General features: G+C 43.9%; 1 protein-coding gene across 2 annotated transcripts in view; it reads right to left on the reverse strand.

Annotated features, from left to right (window-relative positions):
* The window catches only part of HELB (DNA helicase B), a 47,444-nt gene that overhangs the window by 2,809 nt on the left and 22,814 nt on the right, over positions 1-21,821 (reverse strand). For both annotated transcript variants that reach the window (XM_044280477.1, XM_044280478.1), the window contains 7 exons: positions 20,075-20,216; positions 19,833-19,951; positions 14,417-14,501; positions 13,523-13,582; positions 10,296-10,385; positions 7,190-7,370; positions 5,254-5,388 (listed from right to left, as the gene is read on the reverse strand). In XM_044280477.1, coding sequence (XP_044136412.1) covers positions 5,254-5,388; positions 7,190-7,370; positions 10,296-10,385; positions 13,523-13,582; positions 14,417-14,501; positions 19,833-19,951; positions 20,075-20,216 — 812 coding nt within the window. The remainder of the gene's footprint in view (positions 1-5,253; positions 5,389-7,189; positions 7,371-10,295; positions 10,386-13,522; positions 13,583-14,416; positions 14,502-19,832; positions 19,952-20,074; positions 20,217-21,821) is intronic.

Consider the following 21,821-nt stretch of genomic DNA (forward strand, 5'->3'; position numbering starts at 1 on the left):
GGGGTGATGGCACAGAGGACTGCTGGCCATAGGGAGCTGGGGTGATGGCACAGAGGACTGCTGGCCATAGGGAGCTGGGGTGATGGCACAGAGGACTGCTGGCCATAGGGAGCTGGGGTGATGGCACAGAGGACTGCTGGCCATAGGGAGCTGGGGTGATGGCACAGAGGACTGCTGGCCATAGGGAGCTGGGGTGATGGCACAGAGGACTGCTGGCCATAGGGAGCTGGGGTGATGGCACAGAGGACTGCTGGCCATAGGGAGCTGGGGTGATGGCACAGAGGACTGCTGGCCATAGGGAGCTGGGGTGATGGCACAGAGGACTGCTGGCCATAGGGAGCTGGGGTGATGGCACAGAGGACTGCTGGCCATAGGGAGCTGGGGTGATGGCACAGAGGACTGCTGGCCATAGGGAGCTGGGGTGATGGCACAGAGGACTGCTGGCCATAGGGAGCTGGGGTGATGGCACAGAGGACTGCTGGCCATAGGGAGCTGGGGTGATGGCACAGAGGACTGCTGGCCATAGGGAGCTGGGGTGATGGCACAGAGGACTGCTGGCCATAGGGAGCTGGGGTGATGGCACAGAGGACTGCTGGCCATAGGGAGCTGGGGTGATGGCACAGAGGACTGCTGGCCATAGGGAGCTGGGGTGATGGCACAGAGGACTGCTGGCCATAGGGAGCTGGGGTGATGGCACAGAGGACTGCTGGCCATAGGGAGCTGGGGTGATGGCACAGAGGACTGCTGGCCATAGGGAGCTGGGGTGATGGCACAGAGGACTGCTGGCCATAGGGAGCTGGGGTGATGGCACAGAGGACTGCTGGCCATAGGGAGCTGGGGTGATGGCACAGAGGACTGCTGGCCATAGGGAGCTGGGGTGATGGCACAGAGGACTGCTGGCCATAGGGAGCTGGGGTGATGGCACAGAGGACTGCTGGCCATAGGGAGCTGGGGTGATGGCACAGAGGACTGCTGGCCATAGGGAGCTGGGGTGATGGCACAGAGGACTGCTGGCCATAGGGAGCTGGGGTGATGGCACAGAGGACTGCTGGCCATAGGGAGCTGGGGTGATGGCACAGAGGACTGCTGGCCATAGGGAGCTGGGGTGATGGCACAGAGGACTGCTGGCCATAGGGAGCTGGGGTGATGGCACAGAGGACTGCTGGCCATAGGGAGCTGGGGTGATGGCACAGAGGACTGCTGGCCATAGGGAGCTGGGGTGATGGCACAGAGGACTGCTGGCCATAGGGAGCTGGGGTGATGGCACAGAGGACTGCTGGCCATAGGGGGGGTGATGGCACAGAGGACTGCTGGCCATAGGGGGGGTGATGGCACAGAGGACTGCTGGCCATAGGGGGGCTGATGGCACAGAGGACTGCTGGCCATAGGGGGCTGATGGCACAGAGGACTGCTGGCCATAGGGGGCTGATGGCACAGAGGACTGCTGGCCATAGGGGGCTGATGGCACAGAGGACTGCTGGCCATAGGGGGCTGATGGCACAGAGGACTGCTGGCAATGTAATCACAGGACTTTATTAGCTGGCAGGTTTCCTCTGTAAAAAGCTTGCAATTCCTTATTTAGGTAATACCATGTTAGGGAATGTTCCGATGCAAATCTGCAGTATAGTATCAGTGAAGTGGATGAGATTTTTAGAAGTCTCAGCCACACACTGCGGACAATACCTCAACCGTAAGCTGACTTGAGCTGCAGGTTTTCTTTCCACAGGTGAACTCACACTGCAGACGATCAACTGCAATACCTACAGTCATGATGCCAGACAATCCAGCCCATTTTGTACGGTGGCAAATTACTGTAAGGGTATATCTTCAAAGTAGTTCAAGTCTCCCCCTACTCTGCCCCACATTCAAATAAAATAAAATAAAAAAAAGTGAATAAAAAACAGCAGATAACATTTTATAAATTGTAGATTAAAAACCTGAATTTACACAATGACAATGCGCTTTTCTCACAAAGGGGACTCCATGGCTGCCATATAGGTGCTCAACCTCAACACACAATGAAAAGCATATCCTAAGGCCCCTTTCACACGGGCGAGTATTCTGGATGCGATGCGCGAGTTGAACACATTGCACCCGCACTGAATCCCGACCCATTCATTTCTATGGGGCTGTTCACATGAGCGGTGATTTTCACGCATCACTTGTGCGTTGCGTGAAAATCTCAGCATGCTCTATATTCTGCGTTTTTCACGTAACGCAGGCCCCATAGAAATGAATGGGGTTGCGTGAAAATCGATTGGATGGAGACCCGATCATTATTATTTTCCCTTATAACATGGTTATAAGGGAAAATAATAGCATTCTGAATACAGAATGCATCGTAAAATAGCGCTAAAGGGGTTAAAAAAATAAAAATTTAACTCTCCTTAATCCACTTTATCGCGGAGCCGGCATCTCCTTTTGTCTTCATCTTAGCTGTGTGCACTAACAGGACCTGTGGTGACATCACTCCGGTTATCACATGGTCCATCACATAATTCATCACCATGGTGATGGATCATGTGATGACCAGAGTGACGTCACCACAGGTCCCGTTACTGCACACAGCTAAGATGAAGACAGAAGGAGATGCCGGCTGCGCGATCAAGTGGATTAAGGTGAGTTAAATTATTTTTTTATTTTTTTAACCCCTCCAGCCCTATTGTACTATGCATTCTGTATTCAGAATGCTATTATTTTCCCTTATAACCATGTTATAAGGGAAAATAATACAATCTACAGAATACCGATCCCAAGCCTGAACTTCTGTGAAGAAGCTACGCGTGTTCCCGCAACGCACCCGCACATTTTCCCGCAACGCCCGTGTGAAAGAGGCCTAAAAGTTTTTAAAGTGAATAAGTGGAACGGTGTACTACCTTTAGGGAAAAAGGTTAAGTTTTAAATAAGGAAGCAGTATGTTGTGCCCTCCATAAAAGCTTATAGAAAATGAAAAAAAAACACATCAGTAAACCACTTCTCAAGGCTTTGTCAGGCTGTTACCAAAGCCAGTTTGATACCCACTTATTGATAGATATAGCTTCCAGGTACCTGCACAATAGGGCAAGATTTACTAATCCTAGATGGTCCCAATCCACCCTGACAGAGCTTGAGAGGATCTGCAGAGAAGAATCTGCTAATAATAGATGGTGTACGTTTAGACCAGTTGTCTAGCCCTGCACCAGATTTATCACAGATGATCAGGCTGGACGATACATGTGGTGCAGGGATTGACACTTTTCTCTAAATCTATACCAACTATTGGTTGGCTTAGTTTGGCACTAAACCACATGCCTTTGTCGGGATAGGCACAGATAATTTCTTTAAACCTGGACATGCCAAATGCACTCACGTTAGTAAATGTGGGTCATAGTGTTCATCTGGAGTAAGATAGCTGTTTGGGTCTAACAAGATAGCACTCACTGGTTCTGTGGCATCATAGCAGGCATCACATGACCCCCCCCCCCCCCCTTCAGAGGGACCCTCCACAGCTATCTACCCCTTAACAGTGACCTCCATAGCACCCCGCCTTCTTAACAGTGACCTCCACAGCAGCCTACCCCCATTACTTGACCTCCACAGTGTCCTGCCCCCTTAACAGTGACCTCCAAAGCACCCGCCCCTTTAACAGCGACTTCCACAGTACCCCACTGCCTTAACAGTGACCTCCACAGCAGCTCGTCCCCTTAACAGTGACCTCCACAGTGTCCCGTCCCCTTAACAGGGACCTTCACAGCAGCCTACCCCCATTAAGTGACCCCTCCCACCGCCCACACCTTTATTGGTGACCACCACAGCAAACCCGCCCCCTTAACAGTGACCTCCACGGTGTCCTGCCCCCTTAACAGTGACCTCCACAGCGGCCCGTCCCCTTAACAGTGACCTCCACAGTGCTCTACCCCCTTAACAGTAACCTCCATAGCGCCCACCCCTTAATTAGTGACCTCCACAGTACCCCAGCTCCTTAACAGTGATTTCCACAATAATCCGTCCCCTTAAGTGACCTCCACAGCGCTCCGCTCCCTTAAAATGCAACCTCCATAACACCTCGTCCCCTTAACAGTGACCTCTACAGCACCCCGCCTCTTAACACTGACCTCCATAGCCGACAGTCCCCTTAAGGGTCCATTCACCCGTCCACAACGTGCTTTGCGGATCCACAAAACACAGACAGTGGCAATGTGCGTTCCGCATTTTGCGGACCTCACATTGCCGGCACTAATAGAATATGCCTATTCTTGTCCGCAACTGCGGACAAGAATAGGACATGTTCTATTTTTTTCGGGAACGGAATTGCAGACCCGGACGGTCCCGGATTTCAGCGGCTGTCCCGCTTTCTGGCAGCGGTCTCTGCTGCCTGTATTATGATGAAGTAGAGAGCCGGCATTGGCTCCCTGCTTTATCATCCCTCCCCACTGCCGGCTCTACACACCTTTTGTCTGTGTGGGGGGCCGGGCCGGTCGGCAGTCAGCCTTGGCTCTGCCCCCTCCGCAGACCAATGTCCTGCTGCTGCTAGGAACAAGGTAACAAGGTAACGCCACGTTTATTTATTTTACTTTCTGTTAAGGGTACATAACTGGGCATGTTACTGGAGGCACATAACTGGGCATGTTACTGGAGGCACATAACTGGGCATGTTACTGGAGGCACATAACTGGGCATGTTACTGGAGGCACATAACTGGGCATGTTACTGGAGGCACATAACTGGGCATGTTACTGGAGGCACATAACTGGGCATGTTACTGGAGGCACATAACTGGGCATGTTACTGGAGGCACATAACTGGGCATGTTACTGGAGGCACATAACTGGGCATGTTACTGGAGGCACATAACTGGGCATGTTACTGGAGGCACATAACTGGGCATGTTACTGGAGGCACATAACTGGGCATGTTACTGGAGGCACATAACTGGGCATAATTCTGTGAGGGGGCACAATGTGCGCATAAATACTGTTTGGTGGCATGAAGGGGGAAGAATTACTATGTGGAGGCATTAAGAGGACTGGTTGGGATTAGGTGCATAGTTATGTTTTGGGCAGAGTTAGAGGCATGGCCTAGTGCGGAAAACAATTGTGTCCCTCTTTGTTCATTTACAAAGTTGGGAGGTATGAACCTGGTCTAAAACCTTCCTGGACACCTGATGTACATATGTGCCAGATTTGGTGCAGATCGGTCCAGTTGATTGGTGGCGCATAAAGTAACAGAAACTTATATATATATATATATATATATATATATAATTTGTCTTACCTGAAATGTATGTATCGTTCGTGCCCAAGCATGCTGTAAACCACTGCGACTTCGAAGTGCTTTATAATTCAGGGTGTACGTTCTATCTTCTCCATCAGATAAAGTTAATTCTCGAATTCTATCTTTCTCCACATCCTGGAACATATTTGTAATATTTTAAAAACTGATAACGTTGTCCATGTATCTCATTTGAACAATACAAAGAGGTTCCTTGCTAGGGAGGAGAAAAACTAGTCTTGCTCTCAGGGATATTTCTCTTTGAAGGGAATGTGTCATCAAAAAAAGAACTCTTTTTTGTTTAAAAATGTTTAAAACATATTTTTTAGGGCTCATGCACACGACTATTTTGCTGTCTAGAAAACACGGTTCCGCAAAAAATACAGATGATGTCCACGTGCATTTTGTTTTTTTGTGGAAACGGACATATAGACATATGGAAACGGAATGCATACAGAGTAACTTCCTTTTTTTTTGCGGACCCATTGAAACGGAACAGACGCAGAAAGAAAATACGGTCCTGTGCATGAGCCCTAAGAGTTTTTGGCGATTTTCCATATCACTATCCATATTAAAAAATACCTAAAATAGTGATGTTTTCGCACTGACCACTAAACATAATTCAGAACTTCCTGCTCTGTAGAAGTTCACAATAGGTGATATCAGAGCTTATCTACTACCTCCTGACCTCTGCACAGGTCACAGAGCATGCCTAGAAAACTCTCCCATAGAGGTCAATAGGGTCAGCTACAGACAATGACAGATATCACCTTTGTCTATGGCCCATGTGGCTGGTCTCAAAGACATATTTTAAGCCTAGTGGGCAGTGTGAAAATTGCAGGATTTTAGGATTATTTTTACATATAGACGATGACATAGAAAATTAAAAATAAAATCACCAAAATTCTGAAAAACAAACATTTAACTTGATTTAAACAATAGGTCATTTTCTGATCACACATTCCCTTTAAATTCCGATTTAGACTACAAAAAGCCAACTAATATAAAATCTCATACATACCAGAACATTTCTTTTGACAAATTGAAAACAGATTATTTCCCACCCCCAGGTAGGAATAGTTATAGTAATAAAAGAACGTACACGCACCTACAGTATTTACCCCCACTGCTCTGATTCTCCACACTAGGCTCTGTTTGACTGCAGTGATTACATACTCCATGTGACCACTGCAACCAATCACTGGCCTCAGTGGCTATATACTGCATACCACTGAAGTACGATTGGCTGCAGCAGTATGCCAGGTGCACAGGCAAGTAATCAAGGAAATTACTTCACGGCTGCAGCAATGGGGAGGGTCAGAGTGGTGGGTGCATAGATAAGTACTCATTCTTTTATTATTACAAATTGCTGCCTGGGGAGGACATTTTTTTTTTTATAAATCGGACAATCAATAAACTAGCTATAATAATTTTTTTCCAAATTTTAAGTGTCATAAGCCTTAAATGTATAAACAGACTAAGCATCCTGCTTGTGGCAGCGCCGATGCCCATTGTGTGTTTGGAGTTTCTACCGTTCTGTATCATCTGTGCTTCTGTATGGTGCCTTTGTGCAGCACCATCTTAGGGTTTGGTCACAGTGGTGTTTTCTGACTTAGGCCTCCTGCACACGACCATAGGTGTCCCGTGCCTGTATTGCGGACCGCATTTGCGGATCCGCAATACACGGGCACCATTCCGTGTGTATTCCGCCTCACGGATGCGGACCCATTCACTTGGGAAATAGGGATACAAAAGCATAGCACACTTTTCCATCATGCAGAGTTTGTAAAAAAAATAAAAATAATGTATATTTACGGTATTTATTTTTACAATGGAACACTATGGTGACCGAAGCCTAACTGCCGATTTTAACACCACACAACATATAACCTATGAGCCTTACAGAGTGTGTAGAACATGAAGATTTGGAATTACTTACATCCACTACAAAAAATATTTCTCCATTACAGATTCTGTCATGTTCGTCTACATCCATCTTCGCTTGGTCCCCTCCTTCAGGTACACCAGTGTCCAATGGTAATCTAGCTTCTTCCCGCTGAAGCTGACTGATTGTGACTTTTCCATCTGAACAGGCCTTGTTGGATTCTTTGCTACAGTTCCTGGGGAACAGAACATTTATTTAAGGTCCCATTCACACGACTTTGGTGCCACTGTGCCAGTGTTGTGGACCGCAAACCATGGGCACTGGCCCTGTGAACGCCACATCCCAGTGTGGAACCATTGAAGGTGATACACCTTCAATGGGTCCTCAGAGAAAGATAGGACGTTCTATCTTTTGTGGCCTGGAGGCACGGACCCGGAGGCACACGGAAGGGCTTCAGTATGCTTCTGGGTCCATGCCTCCAAGCTGCAAAAAAAAGAAAAAGACAGAACTTGCGGATCGTGGACCCATTAAAATCAGCACCGGGATGCGCAGGTCACACAGTGCCTGTGTTTTGCGGACCCGCGGATTGCAGTCTGCAATACCGGCATGGTGGCACCATGGTTGTGTGAATAAGGCCTAAGGGATAATCCAGTCAAAGTGAATTCCGATTTGCTGTAGATATATATGGGAAGATCACACTCAAGAAGTCCGATCTCAGAATACCAATAACTTCTGGAATAAACACTTCCAATCGACACTGCTCAGAGATTTCTGTTACCACATTCAAAGCTATCTGATCTGAATAGATCTTTACTTAGAATGCAAATCAGTGGTCTGAGACCAGCTTCACCAATGTCATCTTCTCGAATGTCACTGCCATATCAGATTGTAAGAGAAAATCTAGTTCCCCTGTGGCTGGTGGAGAATGCATAGTAATGCCTAAGGCCATGCACATACAATGGCCCAGATTTACTCATCGTAAAGATGGTGTAAAGGCGCATTAACCCTGCGCTGACAAGCAGACGATTGTCGGGAGGGAAACGCTCCTTCCCGACAGTCGACTGCTTGTTAGTGGAGGTGAAGAGCTGCATTTACATGCAGCAATCTCCTCAACAGTATGAGGATGAGGGATGGCTATTGTTAGCCCTCATCCTCATACAGCTGCATTGTTGCTAGACAGCAGAGCGCTGTTTAGATAGCATGATCTGCTGCTCACAAAATGATTGAGGAGTCCACATAAACAAATGTTCCGCTCATTCATAGGGTAACCTGCGGCGCCTTTACACACATTGAAGACTTAATTTGCACTATATCAATACAAGGCTGTCACCTAGTGGCCTGTATTGATATATACATCTAATTGACTCTGAAGCCTGCTAGAAGCTTCGGTCAATTAGCGCAAGGCAACAGGTTCCCCGATATCAGCCAGGGAAAGCTGTTACCGGATCGGAAGCGCACGACTTCCGGTTCTAGTCTGTGCAGATGCCGTGGTCACATTTGAGCACGGCATCTGAAGGGTAAGAGGTATGCGATCAGCCATAACATGTGCCGCGGCTCTCTGCCTGCTGCATGTGCGAGCGGGTGCCATGTTTAGGGATCGTACCCATGACGTACAGCTACATCATGGGTCCTGAAAGGGTTAAACAAAACCGCCCGATGTTATGTTTTCTTGCCCCTGCTTCCCACTATACATTGTATGCATCCGTAAATGGTGCCATTAGAAAGTACAACTTGTCCCGCAAAAAACAAGCCCTCATATGGCTATGTGAATGGAAAAATAAAAATTGGCCTGGTCCTGAAGGGGTTAAAGAGACCAGTCCTGTATGGAGATTTACTGGAAGCACTCCATGGAATGGTGACTACTTATGAGTAATGCTCCACGGGAAACAAATATGCAAAGGTCCTTTAGTGATATGGGCGATTTGTGATAGATGAGGGACCGCGCTGCTCCACTTTTCATCAAGGGACGATCTCTCGCAGTCAGGATTCCTGTGCACTTCCCAAATGCGGTGACATATGAGTCTTCACATTAGCGCTTACCCTCCTGGTAGGCTGCTAGGAACCTTCAAAGGTTTTTGTGAATGAGAGGTGGAGTAAACAATAGTGGACATGTGACCGATCGATCATCTCTGAATGAAAGCAAGGCCGTCAGGAATGATTGGCCCACTATTCAGGGAGGTTCTGACATTTTCTATTTGTCTTACTGATTAACAGGTGTGGGGGGGGGGGGGGGGGGTCGGGTTACGTATTTCAATGATTTATAACTATTGGTATTGGCCATGATTCTGATTTAATATTGAGGACAGTTTTTTTAGTATGTACAAACTTTGAGATTGTTTTAGTATTTTAATCTGTTATGAAAAAAGGGCGGAGTCTAATTGATATTGAACATAAGGCAGCCCCGAACTTATCAAGTTGTTTGCCCCAGACGAAGCGGCAAGCGAAACCCGTGTCGGGTATGAACACAAGGCTTTGCAGTGTTGTTTTGAGGCTTTTTAAGCTTCTATGCTTGTGAGTATAATAAATTGTACTTATTTCACCTATTGTGACTGTACTTCACTATTGCGTACGTCCCCTTTGAAGGTTCCTAGAAGCCTACCAGGAGGGTGAGAGCTAATGTGAAGACTCATATGTAACCGCATTTGGGAAGTGCACAGGAATCCTGACTGCGAGAGATCATCCCTTGATGAAAAGAGGTACCTCCCAAGAAAGAGAACCTCCTGGCTCCCTACGAGTCAAAAATCCGACTTTCCAACAAACCTTAGGATTTGACAAAGGAATGTAGCCAAGGCAGATATTCATCCCTAGACAGCTTTTTCCGGGTGCTTCAGTATGGAGAATCCTACTCCTTTGATAACGTGTGTTTTGGGTTATTGTCGTGTTGAAAAACCCATTTCCAGGGCATTTCATCTTCAGCACAGGGCAACATGATCTCCTCAAGTATTTTGATATATTCAAACTGACACATGATCCCTCATATGCGATAAATAGGCCCAACACCCTGGTATAAGAAACATCTCCATATCATGATTTTTGCACCACCATGCTTTAATGTCTTCACAGTGTAACAGGACCTACAGCATAAAGCTACCAAAATAAAATACATTTTCAACTTTTGCCAAGATTATCTCTGGTCTTAAAGAAAGGAATAAGTACCTACCTGTGTCTGGAGAGAAGATCCTTGACATAGGCATTTTTAGTGCAGCAAACCTTATCACCACATCTAAACTCAAACCTGGACTTCTGATTCCTAACAAACATATACAGCGTCACTTCTTACAGCCTATATTACACATTTACAGAATCAAGAAAGCAGTATATTGGTCATCTTGTAAAAAAATATAAAAAATAAAAAGGTTTAGTGAAATATGCCCTTGGATTAGAAAAGTGCATGCAGTTTTTCATGCAGTTTATAGCTAAAGCAAGAAATGGATATCAAATCACTCTCACTGTCTCTCCTAGTTCTGCCACAAACTCAGATTTTTACTTAGAAATTCTGCTTTAAATCATTTGAATCTAATATATATATATATATATATATATATATATATATATATATATATATATATATATATATATATATATATACACACACACATACATATACACACACACACATACACACACACAGTAGATATATAAAGTCTACACAACCCTGTTAAAATGTCAGGTTTCTGTGATGCAAAAAAATGAGACAAAGATAAATCATTTCAGAACTTTTTCCACCTTTAATGTGACCTATAAACTGTACAACTCAATTCAAATCATATTAAATAGGAGTCAGCATACACCCGCCATCATTTAAAGGGCCTCTGATTAACCCCAAATAAAGTTCAGCTGCTCTAGTTAGTCTTTCCGGAAAAAATTTTGTCGCATCCCACAGCAAAAGCCATGGTCCACAGAGAGCTTCCAAAGCATCAGAGGGATCTCATTGTTAAAAGGTTTCAGTCAAGAGAAGGGTACAAAAGAATTTCCAAGGCATTAGATATACCATGGAACACAGTGAAGACAGTCATCATCAAGTGGAGAAAATATGGCACAACAGTGACATTACCAAGAACTAGACGTCTCTCCAAAATTGATGAAAAGACAAGAAGAAAACTGGTCTGGGAGGCTACCAAGAGGCCTACAGCAACATTAAAGGAGCAGCAGGAATATCTGGCAAGTACTGGCTGTGTGGTACTTGTGACAGCAATCTCCTGTATTCTTAATATGTCTGGGCTATGGGGTAGAGTGGCAAGACGAAAGCTTTTTCTTACAAAGAAAAATGTCCAAGCCAGGATACATTTTGCAAAAACACATCTGAAGTCTCCCAAAAGCATGTGTGAAAAGGTGTTATGGTCTGATGAAACCAAGGTTGAACTTTTTGGCCATAATTCCAAAAGATATGCTTGGTGCAAAAACAACACTGCACATCACCAAAAGAACACCATACCCACAGTGAAGCATGGTGGTGGCAGCATCATGCTTTGGGGCTGTTTTTCTTAAGCTGGAACTGGGGCCTTAGTTAAGCTAGAGGGAATTATGAACAGTTCCAAATACCAGTCAATATTGGCACAAGACCTTCAGGCTTCTGCTAGAAAGCTGAACATGAAGAGGAACTTCATCTTTCAGCATGACAACGACCCAAAGCATACATCCAAATCAACAAATGAATAGCTTCACCAGAAGAAGATTCAAGTTTTGGAATGGCCCAGCCAGAGCCCAGACCTGAATCCGACTGAAAATCTGTGGGGTGATCTGAAGAGAATTGTGTACAGGAGATGCCCTCACAATCTGACAGATTTGAAGTGTTTTTGCAAAGAAGAGTGGGCAAATCTTGCCAAGTCAAAATTTACCATGCTGATAGACTCATACCCAAAAGACTGAGTGCTGTAATAAAATCAAAAGGTGCTTCAACAAAGTATTAGTTTAAAGGTGTGCACACTTATGCAACCATATTATTTTATTTTTATATTTTTTCTTCCCTCTACCTAAAAGATTTTAGTTTGATTTTCAATTGAGTTGTACAGTTTATAGGTCACATTAAAGGTGGAAAAAGTTCTGAAATGATTTATCTTTGTCCAATTTGTTTACAGCACAGAAACCTGACATTTTAACAGGGTTGTGTAGACTTTTTATATCCACTGTATATAACAAAAAATATTATATGGGGTACATAAGAACCATAAGGCCCAATATTTAATCCTTCTGGCAAAAAAGGTGAATAATGCTAAATATGTAGCATGTGTTTTCATGTAGGCACAATATAGACATATACCGTATTTTTCGCTTTAAAAGCCCCCCCCCCCCCCCCCGCCACCCAAAAAAGGTGGTGTCTTATAAAGCCAATACAAGTGAGCGCATTATGGAAGCGCTCACTAGTATGCTTTAGGTGCCGGGAGTGAAGCGCTGCAAGCACTTTTAATACTCACCCTCCAGGTCTTTATTTCTGGGGCCGGCGATGCACTGTCCTGACCCCGTACGGCGTGACCTGTACCATAACCTGATGCTGCACTTAGTCAGGTGACAGTGCAGCGCAGGCTGGAGAAGACATGGGAGCGCGACTGTTGCTGGAGATTGAGAGGAGCCGCGGCACAGGAAAGGTAAGAGATGTTTTTTTATTTTATTATGATGTGAGGTCTGATGGGGGTTCGAAAAAGGAACTCTGATTGGGGGGTCTGACAATGAGGGCTGATCTGAGGTCTGATTGGGGGGGGGGGTCTGACAATGAGGGCTGATCTGAGGTCTGATTGGGGGGGGGGGGGGTCTGACAATGAGGGCTGATTAGAGGTCTGATAGGGGTTTGGTCTGAAATAAAGGGCTTATCTGAGGTCTGATGGGGGTCTCACATTGAGGGCTTATCTGAGGTTTGGTGGGGTCTCACATTGAGGGCTTATCTGAGGTCTGAAATAAAGGGCTGATCTGAGGTTTGATGGGGGTCGCACATTGAGGGCTGATATAAGGTCCGAAATAAAGGGCTAATATAAGGTCTGATGGGGGGGGTCTGACAATGAGGGCCGATTTGAGGTCTGGTCTGAAATAAAGGGCTTATCTGAGGTCTAATGGGGTCTTACATTGAGTGCTGATATAAGGTCTGATGGGGTCTGACATGGAGGGCAGATATGTGGGTCTGATGTGATGTCCTGATATGGGGGTCTGGATCAATGTCCTGATATTTATGGGGGTCTGATCTGAGGATCTGATATGAGGTCTGATGAAAAATATTTTTTTTCTAATTTTCCTCTTCTAAAACCTGGGGTGCGTCATCTTATAAAGCAAAAAATACGGTATAGATGCATTATGTGGAAAAACAACTTGTAGAAAACTTTACATTACAGCTGTAAATTATGACCCTAGCAATGCCAGATTCAGAAACTTGGTAAAGAGATGAGATGTCTCACTTACTTGATTGTATGCTCTGAGTAATGTCTGCAGCAAAGATCATTGATCAACAGGCAATCATTCCTAAATGAAAAGAAAGAAAATTCTGAGACTTTCCCCTTCTGAACATAAAAAACGTATATGATAAATATAACAAATAGGGGCACATTTATTAAGACCGATGTTTTAGACGCTGCTCTTAAAAAGCCCTACACCACCGGAGTTATGAAGAGCCGCAGGCCTCTATATAAACTTTGGCGGACCCACCGCTGCTTCTAAATGCAAGCCAGATTCCTAGCGGTCTTAAATTTAGACTATTTTCTATGCCTAAGGCCTCATGCACACAACCGTTGTGTGTTTTGCGGTCCGCAAATTGCGGATCCGCAAAACACAGATAGCGTCCGTGTGTGTTCCGCAATTTGCGGAACTGCACGGACAGACATTAATATAAATGCCTATTCTACTTTATAGGGCCAACTCAAACAATAAAAGCTGAGGGTTAAGCTCAGAAACAGTTTTATTGGAGGAGTAGAGGACATGTTATACTATACCCATTATACAATACAATACGTAAAACCTTGAAGTCCAACCTTATAGCAGAAGAAAGCACTGGCTTCAACTCTTAGCAGCTATAAACAGGAAGACTTCACTAGACTCAGGCTATCCCCAAAGCTGGACAAAGCAAGACTACAAGAAAAATGGTCTTGAATAAATCTGAATTTCTGAGATGCGTGCAGTACACCACCCATTGAAGTATATGGGGATATACTCATGTCTGGTCAGTGTAGCATTGACATTGAAAGAGGCTTACTAGAAAGCATCAGAATCGTTGCACAGGATTTCCATCCTTTGCATATATGTTGGGCACACATAATAGATATAAATCACATATGACTTCTTCTTTAGGCCTCTTGTTACCTCCTGAATGCTATAAACTGTGAATGTTTATCATCCTCTAAACCTGGACCATTCTTCAGTAATGTTATTATAGCAGTGCTCAAATCTGCATAAAAAAAGAAAAAAAAAGAACGAACAGGATTTAGAAACGGACAACCATGATACCCTGATATTTAGATAATCTTTTGCAGGGTGGTCAGCAGACGGTAACACTACAAGCTCCAATTACAGGCATCCAAGAACCCTCATGACTAACCGAATCAGTGTATGGAGAGCACTCCAAGTACAGTCTATATAAAATCTGCCTCCTAGAAAGGACCAGGCTACTTTCACACTCGTCATGGACGGATCCGTTCATATAGTACAACCATCTGCATCGGGTCAGAACGGATCCGTTTGTATTATCTTTAACCACCTCCCGTCCGCACGTTGACTATAAACGTCCGGGAGGTGGTTCTCTATCTCTGAATGGACGTTTCTGAACGTCCATTCAGAGATCACAGCTGCACGCTAATCGTGCACCTGCAGATCGGGTTGCCCGCTGTCAGTGACAGCAGGGCAACCCTTAGAGAAGGTAGGGACAGTGCCCAGGTGTTCCTGCCTTCTGGATCGCTGTATACACAGCGCTCACCGAGCGCTGTGTATACAGATCAGGAAGCGCTAGCCGGGTGAGTGCAGGAGCTGTTGGGTCTTCTACAGACCTTGATGAGCCCTGCACTGAGGCTGTACAGCCTCTCTGGGGGGTGTATTTCCCCTGTAACTGGGTCTACCATGTCAGCCCCAGTTACAGGAGAAATCAAAAGTGAAAAAAATAAAAATAAATAAATAAAATAAAAAATAAAAAAATGTGACGTTAAATGTCCCCCCAGAGGTCTTGTATGACCTTATGGGGGACGCAAAGTGTAAAAAAAACTAAATAAAAAAATTAAAAGTGTTAAAATAAAAAAATCACTGTGATTTCGTAGTAAAGAGATCACAGAGAGGCACGGAGCATTAACAGTCATGTTACTGCTCCGTGCCTCTGCAGCCTGCATCGGGTCTTGGCACTCTTTCACGGAGCGGATGCCACACACGGCATCCGCTCGTGTGAAACGGCCCTAAGGCTACTTTCACACTGGAGTTTCAGGATCCGCCTGTGAGATCCGTTTCAAGGCTCTCAGTGGCCCCAAACGGATCAGTTTAGCCCCAATGCATTCTGAATGGATGCGGATCAGTTCAGAATGCATCAGTTTGGCTCCGTTCCGCCTCCATTCCGCTATGGAGGCGGACACCAAAACGCTGCTGGCCGCTCTGGCCACCAATGCTTTTAATACTGGGGAGGGAGGGGGGGCCGCACTGGCCACCAATGCTTTTAATACTGGGGAGGGAGGGTCTGGCCCCTGCTGCCTGGCACCACCCGATCTCTTACAGGGGGCTGAGATCTGCACAATTAACCCCTCAGGTGCGGCACCTGAGGGGTTAATTGTGCGGATCACAGCCCCCTGTAAGAGAGAGGGTGGTGCCAGGCAGCAGGGGGCAGTTATGTACACAGTTCTTAGTATATTCTAACTTGAACCGTCCCCATCACCATGGGAACGCCTCTGTGTTAGAATATACTGTCGGATCTGAGTTTTCAAAAATAGTGAAAACTCAGATCTGAAAAAACTGTTATGCAGACGGATCCGCACTGAACGGATACCATCGTTTGCATGTATAGGTGCGGATCCGTCTGTGCAGATACCAGACGGATCCGCACCTAGCGCCAGTGTGAAAGTAGCCTAAAGAAGAAAAAAATAAAAACATTTACACAAAGACATATTTGGTATTGCTGCGGTGACGGTCGGCTCTATAAATATATCACATGAATAAAAACTGTAAAAATGGTACCAATAAAAGTCACCTCATTCCGCCAAAAATGAGCCCCTACATAAGAAAAGCGCTCAAAAAATAAATAAATAATATATAGCTCTCAGAACATGGACACATTAAAACATCATTTTTTTTTGTTTCAAAAATGCTATTATTGTGTTAAAGTGAAATAAAAAAAATATATATATACATATTAGGTATTGCCGCGTCCGCAACAACCAGCTCTATAAAAATATCACATGACCTAACCCCTCGGGTAAATACAAAAGAAAAAAAATTGCCATTTTTGTCACCTTACATCACAAAAAGTGCAACACCAAGTGATCAAAAAGGCGTATGTCTCACAAAATGGTTTTAATAAAACAGTCACCTCATTCCACAAAAAATGAGCCCCTACATAAGAAAATCATTTAAAAAAATACTATAGCTCTCAGAACATTAAAACATAATAACAATTTTTTTAGTTTCAAAAATGCTATGTAAAACTTTAATAAATAAGAAAAAGTATACATATTAGGTATCGCCACATCCGTAACGATCTGTGCTATCAAAATGTCACATGACCTAACCCCTCAGGTGTACGCTGTAAAAATAAATAAATTATACTGTGCTAAAACAACTAATTTTTTGGTCACCTTGCCCCATAAAGTGTTTTAATGAATGATCAAAAAAAACATATGTACCCAAAAATAGTACCAATAAAACTCGCACCTTATCCCTTAGTTTCCAAAATGGGGTCACTTTTTGGGAGTTTCTACTGTAAGGGTGCATCAGGGGGGCTTCAAATGGGACATGGCATCTAAAAACCAGTTCAGCAAAATTTGCCTTCCAAAAACCATGTGGCGTTCCTTTCCTTCTGCGCCCTGCTGTGTGCCCATACAGCAGTTTATGACCACGTGTGGGGTGTTTCTGTAAACCACAGAATCAGGGTAATAAATATTTAGTTTTGTTTGGCTGTTAACCCTCGATGTGTTAAAGGAAAAAAATGGATTAAAATGGAAAATCTGCCCAAAAAGTGAAATTTTAAAATTTTTCTTGTGGAACGCCTAAAGGGTTAACAAAGTTTGTAAAAATCAGTTTTAAGTAACTTGAGGGGTGTAGTTTCTACAATGGGATCATTTATGGGGGATTTCCACTATGTAAGCCTCACAAAGTGACTTCAGACCTGAACTGGTCCTTAAAAAGTGGGTTTTGGCAATTAGAATTGCTTGTAAAATTCTAAGCCTTCTAACGTCCTAAAAAAATAAAATGACATTTCCAATATGATGCCAACATAAAGTAGACATATGGGGAATGTTAAGTAATAAATATTTTGAGGTATCACTTTCTGTTTTAAAAAGAGAAATTAAAATTTTGAAAATTGCAAATTTTTCTAAATTTTTGGTAAACTTGGGATTTTTTCATAAATAAAAGGTGAAATATATTGACTCAAATTTATGACTATCACGAAGTACAATGTGTCACGAGAAAACAACCTCTAAATGGCTTGGATAAGTAAAAGTGTTCCAAAGTTATTACCACATAAAGTGAGATATGTCAGATTTGCAACATTAGGCCTGATCAGGAAGGGGGCAAATGGCCCGGATGTGAAGTGGTTAACATAGCCAAGACGAATCTGTCTTGAACACCATTGAAAGTCAATAGAGGACGGATCTGTTTTCTATTGTACCAGTGAAAACGGATCCGTCCCCATTGACTTACATTGTGTGCCAGGACGGATCCGTCTGGCAGTGTTTTGGTGTCCGTCTCCAAAGTGGAATGGAGACAGAAGGAGGCAAACTGATGCATTCTGAGCGGATCCTTTTCCATTCAGAATGCATTAGGGCAAAACTGATCCGTTTTGGACCGCTTGTGAGAGCCCTGAACGGATCTCACAGACGGAAAGCCAAAACGAGAGTGTGAAAGTAGCCTTATTGCTTCCATGTCATCAGATAACTCGATATCATCGGAAATTTAATTTTGTTTCAGCAATTCTATTCGAAAAATAAAACTCATATTATATAGATTCATTACACACAGAGTGATGTATTTCAAGAGTTTATTTCTTATAATGTTGACAATTATGGTGTGCAGCTAACGAAATCCCAAAAGTCAGTATCTCAGAAGCTTAGAATATTGTGAAAAATTGTATTATAGACTTACGGTGTCACAATCTAATCAACACAATACCTGTAACGGTTTCCTTGCTGACTTGACAGTTGTCCAGAAGTCTGACATACTCCATGAGGAGGGTAAGCCACCATATGTGTCAAAGAATAAAAGTGTGGTAGAAAAAGGTGCACAAGCAACAGGGATGACCGCAGCCTTAATAGCACTGTCAAGAAAAGGCCATTCAAGAACTTACGGGAGATTCACAAGGAGTGGACTGTGGCTGGAGTCAGTGCTTCAAGAGCCACCACACACAGAAGTATCAAGGACATTGGCTACAACTGTCACATTCCTTGCGTCAAACCACTCATCAGCCAGAGAAAACGTCAGAAGCATCTTACCTGGGTTAAGGAGAAAAAGGACTGGACTGTTGCTCAGTGGACTAAAAAGTCCTGTTTTCAGATGAAAGTTAATTTTCTATTCCATTTGGACACAAAGGTCCCAGAGTCTGGAGGAAGAGTGGAGAGGCACCCAATCCAAGTTGCTTGAGGACCATTGTGAAGTTTCCAGTGATGGTCAGTAAAGGTTTGGGGAAACATGTCATCTGTTGGTGTTGGTCCATTATATCAAGTCCAAAGTCAATGCAGACATTTACAGGAAATTTTAGAGCACTTCACTCTTCCCTCTTCTGACATGCTTTATGGAGATGCTGATTTCATTTTCCCACAGGACTTGGCACCTGCTTACACTGCCAAATGTACCAATTACTGGCTTATTACCATGGAATCACTGTGCTTGATTGGCCAACAAACTCACCTGACTTAAACTGCAGATAACAATACCCCACAGATTTTCTAAGAGGAAGATGAGAGACACCAGAGCCAACAATGCAGACAAGCTGAAGGCAGTTATCAAAGCAACCTGGGCTTCCATTACACCTCAACAGTGCCACAGGCTGATCGCCTCCATGCCACACCGCATTGATGCAGTCATTTATGCAGAAGGAGCCCCGACCAAGTAGAGCGCATGTGCAGTACATACTTTTCAGTAGGCCAACATTTCTGTATTAAAAATCATTTTTTGAATTGGTCTTATATAACAGTCTAATTTTCTGAGATACTGGGGGACATTTATCAATAATGGCACAATTTGCGCAAAACCCCCCCCAAAAAAATCAAGTTACAAATCAGTTTCACTTCATCTATCAAAAGGTTCTAGCCACTTCTAAAATGTGACTCTTTAAAATGTCAATTTGATTATCCACCTATTTCTTTTGATTTGCGACATTTTAACACCAATAGCACCAAAATGCGACTTAAAAAAAAAAAGAAATGCGCCATTTCAGCCACCCCTGCCCAGACCATGCCTCCTACAGCAGTGCAGGCCCTATCAAGACCAGCAAAGAGTATATTAAGAAGGGAGGAATACAAGTGTGTGTCCTAAAAAGTTAAGACTACAAGAAGAATTGGGTGTTGAGCCCCACAGTATAAGTGAATCTTACCAGTGTCACCAGCCAGGGAAATCAGAATAAATTTATTCTCTTTAGTGGCCATTTCTGTGCTCGTATGCCCATCAATGTGCACATATGCATCAAATTCCACGTAGTATTGACCAGAGATTCTTAAAACAGATAAACCCATAATGTTAGAACCTCCTACAATGAAGCGGAAGAGTAGAAAACGACAACTACCGGTAAATAGTAAAACATAGTGTAGTCTGTCCACCATTCCTATGGTGACTTACCTTGTAGCATTGTCTACAATGAGCTGGGACTCTGCCCTGTGGTTGGTCTTCAGCTCAATCGCCCAATTCAGTCTACTCAGGGCAGCAAACACATCTGCCAGCATGTTTCCTGGCTCTATACTTGGCAACTGGCGGACATCACCTGGAATAAATAAAACATTATGGGGTACCTTTACTATGGGAAACGCGACAGAATTGTGGCTGACGGGATGTGGCCTAATATGCATCAACATTGAGGCACACAATTCTGACATAAGTAAGCCACCTAATATCTGGTAAGACTAGACATAGGTGTGCCCGATTCATCATCCAGCATCAGCCACTGATAAATCTGGCACATTTCTAGATTGTCTAGTCTAAGGACCATTAGTAAACCTGCCATCATGTTTGTCAAATCCCTGCATACATTTCTATGCTCAGATTACATTACTTAAAATTTAAAAAAAAATACCCCAAAAACACATCTAGGAAAGAAAATGTAAAAATATTCCAGACTGGTTGTACATTGTAAATCAGGCTGCCTTAACCAGTGAGAAGAACATATCCAGATGGGGTTCTACAGGAATTATTTAAAATCACTGCCAGCAACCTGTCCTAGAATGTGAGCAGGACTGGATGCCTTCACTTGCAGAGCTGCCTAGGGGGTGAGGGAGCAAGGCCCTACTATATACTATGCACCGCAATTACATACACTACATTTTGGTGAGTGTTCCTGTCAGGCTGCTCAGCCATGATGGCATATCGTAGCATGATCCCATCATTACCATCTATTGTAGAGCAGTGTAGTGAGGCTCTGCCCCCTCACCCTTCTAGACAGCACTGCAAGTACAGTAGAGTCAACCAGTCCTGCTCAAAATCTAGGACATGTTGCTGGTGGCCATTTTAAATCATTCCTGGGAGAACCCCTTTAAGGACCAGCCTTTTTTAAGCAATTAGGTCCAAGTGTTTATTTTTCTATCTTCTCATCAGCACTTTCTAAATACTACAATTTTTTTAACTTTATATTTGTACTTTTCTTGAGGTACAGATACCTCAAAATATAAATATATTCACAAATACCTTTCATTACTTAGAATGGCCTGTTTTGAGCAATCATTAGGAGAAATAAAATGGCCGCTGTCCTAATCACACAGGACAAGTTACTTCACCACAATGAGCCATAGAGCTGCCTCATCCTCCTCTCTGTTCTGCTTGTCAGGAATCAAGATCCTGAATACAGGTGAATCTCTGTGGGAATGGAGATGATGAGGAGACATGAGAGGAGGTGAGGTGTGGCTGATGAGTAGCAGCACTTGTTTACAGTCTCCATTACCACAGTCTGTCCTGTCCATCCTCTCTGTACTTCATGTCTCCTCATGAACTAAATTCCCCAGAGATTCAGCTAAAGTTCTTATCTGTATTCAGGATCATAATCCCTGACAGTAGAGAGGAGGAGGAGGCGGCAGCTCTTTACCTCAGTGCTGTAAGGTAACTTGTCCTCATGTGTGATCAGGACAGGTTTTGTGTGAACTAATAGGACAGCGGCCATTTTGTTTCCCCTGATGATTGCTCCCCAGACAAAACGAGCCATTATAAATAATGAACGGTATTTGAGAATATATTTATAATAAAGTAATATTTAAGTATTTTCATTTGCTTAATTCCTGGAGAACCCCTTTAAGCATTATTTTGTTGTACATGAAATTTATTATATAATGAGGGAAAACAGCAACCCTACCATTGTTTTTTATGTTTTTATTTGCCCACA

This window comes from Bufo gargarizans, chromosome 2, assembly GCF_014858855.1.
Source record: "Bufo gargarizans isolate SCDJY-AF-19 chromosome 2, ASM1485885v1, whole genome shotgun sequence".
Classification (NCBI taxonomy): domain Eukaryota; kingdom Metazoa; phylum Chordata; class Amphibia; order Anura; family Bufonidae; genus Bufo; species Bufo gargarizans.